This window comes from Lissotriton vulgaris, chromosome 4_1 (genome assembly GCF_964263255.1).
Source record: "Lissotriton vulgaris chromosome 4_1, aLisVul1.2, whole genome shotgun sequence".
Taxonomy (NCBI): Eukaryota; Metazoa; Chordata; class Amphibia; order Caudata; family Salamandridae; genus Lissotriton; species Lissotriton vulgaris.
Genome location: NC_141691.1, coordinates 1,419,299,459 through 1,419,314,566, shown reverse-complemented (window position 1 = coordinate 1,419,314,566; position 15,108 = coordinate 1,419,299,459). Strand labels below are relative to the sequence as shown.

At 47.2% G+C, this 15,108-nt stretch overlaps 1 protein-coding gene across 2 annotated transcripts in view; it reads right to left on the bottom strand.

The window, feature by feature from the left end:
- LOC147724067 (uncharacterized) overlaps nt 1-15,108 on the bottom strand; it is a 331,100-nt gene that overhangs the window by 54,242 nt on the left and 261,750 nt on the right. For both annotated transcript variants that reach the window (XM_086965662.1, XM_086965663.1), the window contains 3 exons: nt 14,610-14,779; nt 12,567-12,697; nt 4,451-4,576 (listed from right to left, as the gene is read on the bottom strand). In XM_086965662.1, coding sequence (XP_086821788.1) covers nt 4,451-4,576; nt 12,567-12,697; nt 14,610-14,779 — 427 coding nt within the window. The remainder of the gene's footprint in view (nt 1-4,450; nt 4,577-12,566; nt 12,698-14,609; nt 14,780-15,108) is intronic.

Here is a 15,108-nt window from a genome sequence, read left to right as displayed (position 1 = left end):
CCTCTTTTAATACATACAAGTCAACTCTTGGGAAGGTCCTGTGCATCTCAGATGGCAGAGTGCAGGAGAAGTGTGTCTCGATGGTTAGAGCGGCAGACCCCGATGCAGAAGTCTGGCCCGGGACCAGGGTTCAATTTCCTCGGACCTGTTAATTCTAGCCTCAGTGCCTATTCTAATCATGGGTCCCACTCTGCAACTCTGGGCCATAGCTTGCTTAATCTCCACAACGGCCCCAACAACGCTAGGATGCCTGGCTTCACCTTGGGGGTGCCCAGGAGTGGGCACTTCACAGGGAAAGGCCAGGAAGGGTTCCTCAGCGGTATTCGTACAAGCGCCGAAAGGCCTCTGGGTAGTCGTGCGCTATACAAGTACATTTAAAAAGCTAGACATGTATTTTTTAATTTTACATATCGTGGTAGCAAAAACTGTTACTTTCATTTTTAACTTCTGCAAGACCCATCTCTCCCAAAGGATAACATTGGACTTACCTGGTTACATTTAATAAGTGATAATTTCTAATGGGAGCAGGTGACCAGTTCATGTTTGGTGTCTTTGGAACTGTAATGAAAAATCCTCAAATGCTGATCTGCAGCCTGTATGTCACATGACTGGGAGCACCTGACAGTTGAGCTTTGTGCATTCCTCCTAGAGGCTCCAACAACCTTCATCCCAGCACCTGGACTCTGTCTATCTGTGAGTCCTACCTTGCAATGTAGTGCCAGACTGGTCCTCGACCCTTTGAAGTGGGCTGAAGGCCCTCTGCCAACCCATCTGTTGATCCAGCAGAACCAACTCATCTGCTCTGCTGCACATCTCCAGAAGAACCAGGTCATAGCCTTTGCTGTTTTATGAATCGCCTTCGGAAAGGATGAATCGCCCCAGCTCCCAGGGTTTTCCTGATGCTGGGATTCTGCATCGACCCCGAGGCCCACCTCAGAACTGCCAACTTTGCAAAGCTTTCCTGACGCGGGCGCAAGCATCTAAAATCCCTTGCTGATGGCAGCCTCCATGACAACACAGGATCTCACATTGCAGCCTGATAGCTCTTTGGAAACAATGCATCGCCTCGAATGTGCAATGCATTCTCGACACCGGACTTCATATCTTTGATGACTGAGTTGTATGTAGCAATGTCATCTGGGGGCAAGCTCCTAGAAGGCTACATGTCTAACCCTTCTTCTGGAGAATCAGTTTCGACATCCTGCCACCCTTCATTTAGTGAGTCTTGCTTGACAAAGAATTTTACTGAGACTTTCCAAGGGATCTCTTTTGTCCTCCACAATTTCAACTTCCGGTTTCGCTATAGGTTCTGGATTGGCAGGGGCCACCAGCTCTGGCTGTTCTACCTCTGGATCTTTCTCTTGAGGAGAAAGGTTGGAATCTTGTACATCTGCACTGAGTCAAACTCATTTTGCTGAAGTAAAGCCTGCATTTCGGTTTCATGCTTCAGTTTTTCTTCTTTCGACATTGAGATTCTAATGTTCCTTGTCAAGCATTCGCACCCTCCACTTAGGTGACTAAAGGTCCATTTTCTGGTGTTTCTCTCCCTCCAGCTGTCTTCATAGCCTTTCAGAGTCAAGGCCAGATCTGAGGGCTTGTTATCTGTGGTATCCTTGGATTTGAATACGGGATGCTCTTTGTGCTTGCGCTTTCCCTCAACTGCCAATATTTTTGGAGATGGTTTGGTTTTGGTGATTTGACTTCAATTCTCCAGTTGATCTGCATCCTAATGCACCAGCAATGCTACTTAGTATTTGTGGCCCTCGTGTTCTTTTGGTGCGTTTTTATTGGGGTTGACCCTTTCTTCAAAGATTCTTAGCATTGACTCTGTTCCCTCCAGTTTCTTCTCGTCACTAGATACATTGAGATATTCCCGGGGAGTATGTTTATGCATTTCCACCATTGCGCGGTGAACCCACCTTTGTCTCTCCATGGTATTCAGTGAGGCTTGGGCTGTAATGCAGCATATGCTTCACAGACCTCCAAATAATAGTCCACCAGCATACACCGGATACATACCTTTTGGCTGTCCTTTTGGGAGAATTTGTGATGGCAGATATTGCGAAACATTAAAGGGGTGTGCTGTAAACTCTTTTATTCTCTGACCCATGCAGTCAATGTCCTTTTGGGCCCTGCTGAAACGGTTTTGGGCTTTTTCTCTCAATGTAGGTCAGTATTTTGAGGGTTTTTTTTAGGATTGTGTTTTCCAGTGTTTCTTCAAAAATGATCTTTTCGATCCAGAGCTCTTATCTGTGCTTCCAAAATAAATAGCAAAAAATTAATCTGAAAATGGCGACCACACAGAAGGGCGTATGTCTGATGTCATCCAAGGAGGGACCATACCACCAAATGGTCGATTTTGATGCATTGGGCAAAACAAAGTAAAGGAAATAAAAGAGACTTTCTGGACCAAACCACTAGATGGCAGAACAATGACCAGTATGTGGATCCGAGCAAGATACAAGCTGCAAAATATCACCCTGCCCATAAGCTCTGTATGTGCAGGAATCGTCATGCAATATGCTGGAAGTCTGCGTTGGATCTTCCCAGATCTTTAAAAGTATGCTGGGTGTCCAGTGTAATTGCATTTCGGCTTCAGTGATGTTAAGGAAAAATCTGTGCATGCATTTGTATTGTATGAGATTACATTTGATAATGCTAGATATGCTCTTCACTTGAATACAAGCTGCGTCCCATTCTTGTCTGTAATCACCTCTGGACAACAAAGTTTCTTTTTATCTTTAGCCATATATGATCTACCCCATTTATTTTGGGAACAATAAATCTTAATCGCCTTAGACCCTGTTCACTGAACTGAGCAGCATTATTTATGTTCTGGGGCTCCAGGTAATCTCAGTATTTCTCTGGCAGCCTGATATATGGGCGCACAACAAAAACGGTCTGTCATTCCGATCTCAAAGCAATCCAACCTTCAGCAACTGTAAAAAGACTGCTGCCTAGTGAAAGATTTCCAATTGACATACAGTCATGTCCTGCGCTATCTTCCTGAAAGATCTTATTGGTTTAAATAAGATGCAGTGGTGAGGTGTCTCCAATGGTCCAGTGATTGGGACAACTGTAACAATGTTTTTCGTTCTCTTCTATGTAGTAGTCTCTGGCTTTTCTATCAGTAGTCTACAGAATGTGCAAGATATTTAGGACATACTCTGGTTTTGAATAAACTGTGGAAAAAAGTCCTATTCCCTGTAGAACTGAATCCTTGGCTTAATGTTCTTTCTTGACTTGATGCAGCCGGAAGGTTTAGATATCTGAGAGTAAACAGGTGTACGGATTGAACCAGACTAGTAAAAATAATCCAAGACCTCTTACTCCTCGTCCTGGACTGTCTAACACTGGCACACTCTCCCTTCTGGGCAGAATTACAGTCTATAATATGATAAATGTTCCCAATTAAATAAACACAAAATGTGATATGGGAGAGGGATTGATGGGGACTGGAACACATGCAATAAGACAAACCATTAGTAATCGCTTGGCAAAACATTCCAACCAATCGTTCTTATCCCCACCATGCCACCTCACTTTCAATTCAGCCATATGGAAACCAGTCTTGACCCTGCTCCAATAGGAACAGCAGTCCATAACGAAATGACAAGACAAGCCCTCCCCTACACCGGAATACAAGCATGATTGGTTTCACTCTGACTGGGACTAATTAGTCGGGTGTAGCTTGGTTTGAGTGGCACAGTGAGCACAGGACTCACATCTGAGAATACCTTTGCCACTTTGAGCAGTGCATCAAACACACAAAACTGACCCAGGTTTGGCATCGAGATCTAATTTGTACAAACACCTGACACTTCACTATTTGAGTGCTGTCTTAAGAATATGTGCAGGACATTAGTGTGTGAATCACGACGCTGTGTTGGAGCTTCCAGTAAGTGTCAGAATCTACACTGTATATTTGCCCTGAGTAAGCCTTTAACTGGGTGAAACGCGCTGGCTGCGCACAACTATAACCGGTGCAGAAGAAATAAAGATTAAAAAAAAATAAAATCTATGGAAGGACCTCTTGGTTTAATTTCTTTCTAATGTGTGTCACAGTGACTTCGCTCATGTGTTCTTTGTATGGTTGCCTCTCGAGTATGTTCCAGTATCTTGGGAAACTAACCGAATGAGGTTATAAATCTGAAATGCTCAAAATGCAGATTATATATTATGCCAAACCACCGCTGCTTACCTTAACATAGAAAAGAAGGCAGGCTAGATAAGCATATGAGGCACAGCAGGGCATTCATGCACAGCAGGAGTTAATATTTCACTCCCAAGAGCAATACTCTATTAAGATTACAACCACTTTATTCTTATTTTTAGCACCATTAATAAGTCAGATTAATATTTTAATAATACAGAAATGAACATTCCAACGTGAAAATGCTCACAAATTATTGTTAAAACGGTAGGAGGTAAGAAAGGAAAAAAAACTAACCTTAGCTGCCCTTAGCAACATTTCTCGCTCCTCTTCATTCTTCCGCCTTTTTTCCAAGTGGTCGAGTTGCTCTAGAAATTTTAGCTGTGATCTTGTATCGCTATATTGAATATATTTATCACTCCCCTAAGAAAAGAAGGCAATTAACACTGAAAGTTAACAAATACCAGAATCCCAATTAAAAGCTGTAAAAACACATTACATTAAAAAAACGTACGTGCGCAATTAGGGCAGTTCGCAAAGTATTCAGACAACAGGACGGTCGGCACATAACTGAAGTCCAGAGATGTTGCAAACCACGAAGTAATGCTGGTAGGAAGCAGGTAAAGTTCTTCAAATTCCTGCTAAATTTGGTATAGAACATCAAATCTGCTAGTGAAAAGTCTCAAGATTATGACAGATACAAAATAAGGCTCCACAACATGTATAACCTATCGCACTCCCAGGGCCTGCCACCACAAACCTACTTCAATCAATCAAAGACATTTATAGAGCGCACTACTTACCCGTAGGGTCTCAAGGCGCTGGGGGGAGGGGGGTGCCGCTACTGCTCGAACAGCCAGGTCTTCAGCTTCTTCCTGAAGGAGAGGTGGTCTTGGGTCAGGCGCAGGTCGGTCGGGAGGGAGTTCCAGGTCTTGGCGGCCAGGTAGGAGAAGGACCTTCCTCCTGTAGTCGCTCTTCGGATGCGGGGGACGGCGGCGAGGGCGTGGTTGGCTGATCGGAGGTGGCGTTTGGGAGCGTAGAAGTTGATTCGGTTGTTGAGGTAGCTCGGGCCTTGGTCGTGTAGGGCTTTGTGTGCGTGGGTGAGGAGGCGGAAGGTGATTCTTTTGTTGACGGGGAGCCAATGCAGGTCTCTCAGATGTCCGGAGATGTGGCTGGTTCGTGGGATGTCGAGGATGAGTCTGGCTGAGGCGTTCTGGATCCGCTGGAGTCTCTTCTGGAGCTTGGCGGTGGTACCGGCGTAGAGGGCGTTGCCGTAGTCCAGTCGACTGGTGACGAGGGCCTGGGTGACGGTCTTCCTGGTCTCGTGGGGATCCACCAGAAGATCTTCCGTAGCATGCGTAGGATGTTGAAGCACGCCGAGGAGACGTTGTTGACTTGCCTGGTCATGGAGAGGGAGGAGTCCAGGATGAACCCCAGGTTGCGTGCGTGGTCTGTCGGTTTGGGTGCGATGCCCAGGGCGGGAGGCCACCAGGAGTCATCCCAGGCGGAGGGTGAAGAGCCCAGGATGAGGACCTCCGTCTTGTCTGAGTTCAGTTTCAGGCGGCTGGTCGTCATCCACTCGGCTACCTCTTTCATCCCTTCGTGCAGGTTGGCTCTGGCGGCGGCGGGGTCGTTGGTCAGGGAGAGGATCAGCTGGGTGTCGTCGGCGTAGGAGATTATGCTGAGGTTGTGTTGGCGTGCGATGGCCGCGAGGGGCTCATTTAGACGTTGAAGAGGGTGGGGCTCAGCGAGGATCCTTGAGGGACGCCGCAGATGACTTCGGTGGCCTCTGACTTGTACGGTGGTAGGCGGACTCTGTGTTCTTCCGTCGAGGAAGGAGATGATCCATTCCAGAGCCTTCTCCTGGATTCCGACGTTGCTGAGGCGCTGTACTAGGGTGCGGTGGCAGACAGTGTTGAATGCCGCGGAGAGGTCTAGGGGGATGAGGGCCGCTGTTTCTCCGTTGTCCATCAGGGCTCGGATGTCATCGGTGGCGGCGATGAGGGCGGTCTCGGTGCTGTGGTTGGCTCGGAAGCCAGACTGTGAGGGGTCGAGGGATCCATTCGTCTCCAGGAAGGCGGCCAGCTGCTTGTTGACGGTCTTCTCGATGACTTTGGCTGGAAACGGGAGGAGCGAGATGGGGCGGTAATTCTTGAGTTCAGTGGGGTCCGCTGTGGGTTTCTTGAGTAGAGCGCTGAGTTCGGCGTGCTTCCAGCTCTCAGGGAAGGTGGCGGTGTCGAAGGATGTGTTGATGATGTCTCGCAGGTGGGGTGCGATGACAGCGTCGGCCTTGTTGAAGACGTGGTGAGGGCAGGGGTCGGTCGGAGAACCGGAGTGGATGGAGTTCATCGTGCGGATGGTGTCTTCGGTGCTGATCGGAGTCCAGGCGTGGAGGGTGGTGGTGGGGGGTGGTTGTTCGGTCGTGGTGTGCGTTGGTTGGTTGTTGAAGCTGTTGTGTGTGTCCGCGATCTTGTTGTGGAAGTATGAGGCGAGGGAGTTGCAGAGGTCTTGCGATGGGGTGATGTCGTGGTTTCCTGCGCTGGGGTTGGATAGCTCTTTCACGATGTTGAAGAGCTCCTTGCAGTTGTGTGCGTTGTTGTCCAGCCGGTCCTTGAATGCAGTTTTCTTGGCGGCCCGGATCAGCTGGTGGTGCTTCCGGGTGGCAAGCTTGAAGGTGGTCATGTTGTCCGGTGTTGGTTCCCTTCTCCAGACTTTCTCGAGGTCTCAGCAGCTCTTCTTGGAGCTCTTGAGTTCGTCGGTGAACCATGGGGCTTTCTTGCTGCCGGGTCTACTGGGCGGGGTCCTCAGCGGGGCGAGCTCGTCCGCGCAGTTGCTGATCCACTTCGTGAGGTTGTCGGCGGCCTGGCTGGGGTTCGCTGAGCTGGCAGGAGGGTGCTGGCTCAGGGAGGTGGCGAGCTGGTCGGCTGTGATCTTGTTCCAGCTTCTGCGGGCAGCCTGTTGCTGGTGGTGGTGGGTCGTCGTTCTTTTGAAGGTGAAGTGGACGCAGCTGTGGTCCGTCCATTGAAGCTCTGTGGCGTGGCTGAAGACGATGTCTGTGCTGGATGAGAAGACTGAGTCGAGTGTGTGTCCGGCGAGGTGGGTGGGGGTGGACACCAGCTGCTTGAGTCCGAGATTGGCGAGGTTGTCGAGCAGGGTGCTGGTGTTGCGGTCGTTGTTGTTGTTTTCCAGGTGGAAGTTGAGGTCCCCCAGGAGGATGTAGTCAGCGGAGGGGAGGGCATGCGGGCTGACGAAGTCGGCGATGTCCTCGCTGAATTGGGTGCGTGGTCCCGGAGGTCGGTAGATCAGGGTGCCTCTGAGGGTGGTCTTCGGGTCGGTGTGGATCTGGAAATGCAGGTGTTCGGCGGTGGTCAGGGTGTTGTCGGTGCTGGTCGTGAGACGGATGGTGTTCCTGTGGATGATGGCGATGCCTCCTCCCATCTGTTTGGCGGTGCGATCCCTCCGGGTAATCTTGTAGCCCTCTGGGATGGCGATGGCGATGTCGGGAGCTGAAGAGGCGTTCATCCAGGTCTCCGTGAGGAAGGCAACGTCTGGAGCTGTGGTGTCGAGGAGGTTCCAGAGTTCGATGGCGTGTCTGTGGATGGAGCGGGTGTTGAGCAGGATGCACTTGAGGTGGGTGCTGCTGGTGTTCGACTTAGCGGGTGCTGGTGCGAGGCAGGCCCGGATGCAGGTGAACTTGCAGGCGTGGCAGCTGAAGGGTCCGTGGGTGCGTCGTGGTGTGGCTTGGTAGCATCCTGGGGGTCGACCGGCGTTGAGTGCGCTGAGGTTGGCGGCGGTGTACGTCAGGCGGGTCGGTCGGGGTCCTCGTGGGCCAGGGGTCCTGGCGCTGGGCGCGGTCCAGGCGCGGACGGACGCAGACGGGCTTACCTTTGGCGCGCCTTCGGCGCACAATCGGCACGCCCGCTGCGCGTTCGCACGGTCGCCATATATGGCGAAGTGCGAGGGGGGGCGGAGCAGCTGGGAGGCGGGAGCGGGGAGGGTACAGAATGAAGAAAGGGGCGGGGCTAAGCGGCAGTGGCGGGAAGCAGGGAGGGAAGAGACGGGGCGAGCAAAGCTAAACTACAGGCAAGCAGGAAAAAAAAGGGGAAAAAGGAATACAAATTACAGGTTACAACAGAGTGCAATTTACAAACACAATACAACAGAAACGGTGGCGCAAGGCAGGAAGCGAGCACGGACCACGCTGCTCGAGGCAGGGGGCGTGGTCACGTGTCGGCAGCCGGAGCAGAGAGGCAGGCAGTCGGGGGGCACACGCAGCAGCTGGTGGCCGTGCGGCGCGGGGGGTGTCCTAGACTTCACTCCTTTACTTGATTTGAGCACCTCCAAGACAGACTAGCTAGTGCACATTAATAATAAGAAACAGCTGGGAAAGAAGGTGTGTGGTAAGGAAAGGAAAACCGAGGACCACAAGAACTTGAGTTCACACAAGTGAGCAGAGTTTACATAACATATAGAGAATTGCATCTGGACTCTGCAGCTTACCCCAATGGACATATGTATATGAAAAGCCAGTGACCTAGCTCAGCCATAATTCCAGGAGATAAGCTACATGATAGTGAAGAAAAGCAAATGTACAACACCCAGTTCTGCAATGTCAAATCTGTTGGAGAACCAACACCTGTATGACAAGAACCTTTTAGAGCACAGATGAAACAGATACCCTTCCGAATAAGCCACGTGTTCTTTATGGTCTCCTGTGGAGCACTTAAAAGGACAATCTAAAATCTGTAGCCTGGAATCAGTTTTTATAGCACTTTCCCAAGAAGGCAATAAAACATCGAGGCATCCTACAAACGGAAGCAAGGTATTGGGTGGGTATCTGCAGGTGCACGCTAATGCTTTGCATATGGAGCTCTTCCTTGATTCAAGGCCACGGTCTCTTGGCTACCACTCCAAGGTTCCACAATGCCTAACACTAGGGGAGTTTACTTTCTGTCGTGCTATGCATTTTTACAATATACCATTGATTCAGCATTACAGTTTAGATAAACAAGGAAATACCAAGTTACACAAGCACCCTCAAACGAGTCAAGTATCAGAAAGATTTGCTGTAAAGCATTAATTATTTCAAAAAGTTTTTTTTGAACACCAATATTAGACTTGAGTTCATCTGGGATTATGTAATTTCAAAATATGGATCCAAGACAGTTGTTATACTTGAAGATCTTTATTTCAGACACATTTAAAAGATTTCCAGGCAGTGCAAAGCTGGAAATCTTTTAAATGTGTCTGAAATAAAGATCTTCAAGTATAACAACTGTCTTGGATCCATATTTTGAAATTACATAATCCCAGATGAACTCAAGTCTAATATTGGTGTTCAAAAAAAACTTTTTGAAATAATTATTGCTTTACAGCAAATCTTTCTGATACTTGACTCGTTTGAGGGTGCTTGTGTAACTTGGTATTTCCTTGTTTGTTGATACTAGCATTAAGTTGCTTTGCTTAACATCCCTGGCGGTGGGTGTTTTACCAGGTTCCCAGTGCACCTCTTTTTTGATATTACACGTAGACTGTGCCCATTGGAAATATTTATTAACAGAAGGTGCGGACGTTTTCTCTCTTTGGGAAACACTACCACCAGTATTATTGCATAATTACAGTTTAGATGTTTGTGCAATACTACCACTACTGGAGATCATCTAACATTTTGCAGGAGTGGTTTCAAAGGGATTGTCCCTGGGCTAGAGATGGTTCGTAATATCAGTCTTTGTTCAATTCGTCATTTATCACGAGAGGATGAAGGAGTTTGAGGAAGCGGACATCAGCTCAGGCTCCACTACACTCACTTCTATGGACACCAGAGGCAAACAGGACATAACAATGCAACCTGTTCCATCGTAATACAACGCAGCTTTGTCAAACCATAAACAGTGGTCTATTTTATGTAAATGAATGCATAAAATACTAAAAAGGGAGGCAATGGTCGCCTTCAGAGAGCAGAGTCCGAGGAACACTTCGAGAAACGTATCTTCACTGCGCATGCGCCGGAGCGATCATTGTACACAATGCAAACGGTCAACCAATTGACATGAGCCCGACCAGAGACGCGTGCACGTGACGCACTACAGCTGTGTACGCTCGGGGATAGCAACTGCTTTTAGTTTAGAGGCTCCGAGTACTGCTTGCTATTTACAGCTAATGTATTCGCTGAAAACGATAGCCTCTAGTCCGTAAGTAGGGATTGGTGTTTTGGAAGCAAGATAGCGACCACTTATCGAAATGTTTGGGCAGTTAAGGCAGAACAATTTTCAACGCTTCTGTCACTGGAGCACCGCACGGTCGTCTAATATAAAAACACATTTTCTGAGGTTTTCTTGCGATTTGGTGCCACCTACTGGCAAAGCCCTTACCTTGCCTTATATGAGCGTCTGCTGCGACATTTGGATCACGAATATGTTTTTTTTATAATGATTATCATTTATGCGGTTTTAAATAGCGCGAACTTTACCCGAAGGTGTCAGAGCGCTTTAATGAAAATTCTCCCAAAAACTACCTTCTGTACATCAGAGAGGGCCTCCATGAAAACAAAAACTAAACTAGATCTCAAAGTAATGCCATATTTTGATTTCTCCAAGGCTGTAAACTGTTTATCTCAACAAGGATGCTTGATTAACATGAAAATAAACACACCGTTTATCTAGGATTCATCACCTTTCATTTTGTCAATATGATCGGCAGTAGGATCAGAAAAACACGGAATAACGCAGGTTCCTTTGGAGTGACTTATTTTAAAAGCACAAGCCAGATTAGAGTTTACAGAGACAGCATGTGGCGCCTGCTTAGACGCGAATCTCTCATTCAATATGACGGTTTCTAATCCAGCAACAGTAATAGAAAAATACATGCATGTTGCAGAATGCAACAACATTAAATGATATGCTAAACTACTCACTGGCAAAACTACACGAGATCGTAGATCTGCACAAGTAGAAGATCGGTCCTTAAACACAAACTCACTAAGAATCCTCCAGCAAATTCCCATTCAACATTGTATCCATCTACCCACACTACCACCAATACATTCTCCAACGATCATCCTTTTCGCTTAAACACTCCATCCAGTCCCTCATCTATACACCCACGGACCCATTCATGCATCCACTGGTCGGCTTCCTCAGCCAGCTGCACAACCCCTCAAACATCAATCCATCCACAAACACCTAATGGATTAAACACAATTTCAACTAATACACAAAGGCTTTCACGCAACATTTCAGATAACACACCTCAGCCATCCATCCATGCCTCACCTGTGCATTCACACACACACACTTTTAGACATCCACTAACACAGATTACTCACTAACCCATCTATCTGCATATCATGCATCCACCCAATCGTACATCCAAAGCCACGGCCATCCATACCCCCAACACCCACCAATGCCCCCACACCCACCACCCCAGCGGACTGATCAAAAGCTTCCTGTAACACTTCTTATACGACTCCAGTGGTGCGCACAGCATTCCAAATGAGGATTCGAACAGGACAGAGAACTGAACACAATATGCTAAATGTGCCTTCTAAAAGCACTACCAATATTCCATAACAGCATCTAGAGTTGGGCCCAGTTTTTTACAGGGGACTTCACGAATTAAATGGAATACTGAATTGAAAACAATATTAAGTTAGCAGGACAAAGTTACAAAACAAGGAACAATTTCTGTTGGTCAGACCTCCAGCACAGGGCAAAATATACTGAAGGAGGCCCCAGAACTGAGCACAAACCACCAAAGGTGGCTTCCGGAACCCAAGACGCGGCACCAGATTTCACTTTCCTCACTGGACACTATATGCCACAAGACTCCTCTAGCACTTAAATGAACACATTACGCAGATAAGATTGTACAAGTGATTGTGCGCTGTTTAATCAAAGCACAATTTCAACTTTCTTCTAGATAGCCATTTACGTTCCTCCTGCTCTGCATGTCGCCTTGCCATACTGTCCATCCACTAGGACAACTCAGAGTGCACAATGGGAGTGCTCAAAGCCAAGGCAAGCTTGCATTGTTTTGGACTGAGCTGTAGCTAGTCAGGCTCAGCAGAGGCAATAGTGCAATGTTATACTGCTCTGTGCGTGAGGAATCTTGCACTACTGGTGCCTATCGTATAACTCGTTATATGTGAGGGAGGCTTGCACTTGTATTACAAATTCGTTAGCGAGGTAGGTTTACACTGCTGATGTGGCTGGTTCCTGTTTCATGCTTTACTAAAGCCGGACAGAACCTTTTCATGATAGAAAAGTCAAAACAAATGGCCTTTTCAGTGTTTGTTTTATCACCAGGACTCATTCTTCTGCATGATTTTCCCACGAAGAAACGCTGTGACAGATTATACAGCTACACAAGACCATGAATTCAAGAGACACTCGCTTCCTAAAATGGGGTTTACCTTATACATGGCTGCTCTGTGCTGTGCGGCTACAGTCAGTTTTTCGACCAGCCCTCGCAAGCGCTCCTGCGTGGCATGGGAGATCAGGGTCACAGCATCAGAGGTGAGCTCCACAACGCCATGCCTTTTACCTGTTGAATGCAGAAAAAAAAATCATCATGTGCACAAAAAGGAGCAGGTAATTGAAATAATGAGCACAGCAGGTTCCCTGCTCCCCCTGGAAGTCATGCCTATTACGAACAAAGGTTTGGGGATTAGAATTCTCACTGTGATTCACAACTTCAAAGATATTAGGAAATGCATTAATAAAAAAAATGCCCCCGGCATCATGAAATATAGACATTGCTGAAATCTGCCCCAGGGAATGTTCTTACAAGGTCACATCGTTCATAAGAAATAAAATCCAAGAACGTCATTGGAAGGCAAGGGAAGAAGGTTTGCAGTGCCTTAGCTGCCACTAATGCCAGCAGCCCTTCATTACAGCAAGTAGAACACACAAATATTATGTGCCTCCGTTGAACAGTCCTGCAATGAAGATGAACAGTGTTTTCGCATTTAAAACGTCCATTTCTTGAGCACGGCTTCCTGTCCTCTCAACATGAGGCCTACAGTTCAGCTGAGCATGCAAAGAAACCCAGCTGGAGAGGAGCTTGTTGGCATTGCCATTAAATTCAGTCTTCACACCAAGTATACCAGATTATTTTAAGTGGCAATTTTTTCATGGCCGCGCATCAATCACTATTTAATGCCAAAATATGTTAAATTATTATTCTGTGCACCGATTAAGAATATTTTGAAATGTGATTTCTCGGCTATCTTTGCAAAGGCTGATCTCGTGATCGGTGCGGTGCCTCGCCAACCGGAAGCAGCAGGGCTTAGAAATGGACCAAACAACGCAACCGAACAGGATTCATAAACAGCTAACTTGACGACGAGGGCGGGGGGCTAATTTGATGTGCTCCCAGCCCTCCCCGCCTCCCACGCACCCCCGCGGTTGCAGGTTACAGTATCACTGTGAAATGAGGAGGTAGACGTCCACCCCTTCTGCTGGAAGCTAAAGCCTAGTGATGAGCATTTTACTCAGTGTGTGGGGTGTGAGCAGGCAGGGTAAAGGACAGCGGAAAGGGTGGCCTTATGCAGACGAGTGGGTGATGGGATATTCAGAAACCCAAACATTCTTGAAGCCCTTCAAGCTAGCCACGTTCCGAGTGCGCGGGTGCATAAAAACATTTTAAAAAGTAGCCACTAGGTTCGAGTTAAGTAAGTAACTGAGATTGAGGCTACTGGCTTCGACTTCGGTGCAACAGGTCGGGAGGGTGAGTGCTGCAGAGGTGGGTGGCTCGGTGCGAGCGGTGTGTGTGTAAAAACCTGCAGGTCCATTGGTCTAATGCCAATAAGGGACTTCCGCGGCAAGTGTACCTGCTGTTCAAGTGTGACTGCCCTAATGGCTTTTATTCTTTTATGTTCGATATTTGATACAGAGTGGATCATACAGGAGAACATGTTTATGCCAGCAGGAGTATCTCACAGTTAAGGTGCTGCACATAAAACACTGCTGCTTTTTTTTCCAGGAAAAAATACATACAGCGTTTACAATCATGGATCCAGCAGAGATAGATGTACAAGTAAGGCAACATTTAAGATGAGCTTTGAGTGTTTCAACAGAAGAGTAGGTCCTACTTTGTAGAAGCTCTGATGGGCAATGCAATTTTAAAACATCACCTCCCTCACCGTCTGGCACGCACTTACCAGAGGATCTAATGTACTAAGGCATAGCCAGAAATCCGGCTCTGTAGAAACCCAGACCCCCTTTTCACCAATTCATGGACAATACATTAAACATAAGAATGATGAAAGTTAAAAAACAATAGAGGGAAAAAACACTTTACGTTGTCTTATAAACGTAGAAAATAAGGATATTTAAGAACATCAGCGATGGTGTGCAGCTGGCGCTGTGCAAAAAAAAAATCGTTTTTTCACTCCAATATTGGCTTTGCATCTACAAAACACAAAGTGAATGGCACACGTTAATTATGTTCTTACCCAGTTCTAGAATTTTAGCCTGCAGTGGCCCAATAGAAAGGAAGGGTTCTTCTTTGGAAGAGCGTATCAACCTGCCCACCAACTCGGAATTAGTTGCCAAGATGCACGCGTTCTCTTCATTCAAGTTGACTCCAGCCATTGAAGTGACATCATTGATGTCATCCTCATCTCTGGAAGAACAAATTGGATTTTGTGATTTTAGATTTCTGGTCTAAGCCCGCATCGGCAAAAAGCTCAGTTCAACTGCAGACACTGGGGGCTAGAAAATCCCAAACAAATGACAGGCTAGCACTGCAGGGATGCATCTAAACACACTGGCAAGACAGTCGTGAGTAATGTACTGTGATCAAATACAGCTAGTAAGGACTTTATACTCACCTCCTCTTATATCACCATCTTAAACAACTGGCGTTGACCCTCACAAACCGTAAAGGGGACAAGGCAAGCAGAGCCACCAAAAACAAGCATTTGCAATGCAATAGGTCTCGCATTAGGAACG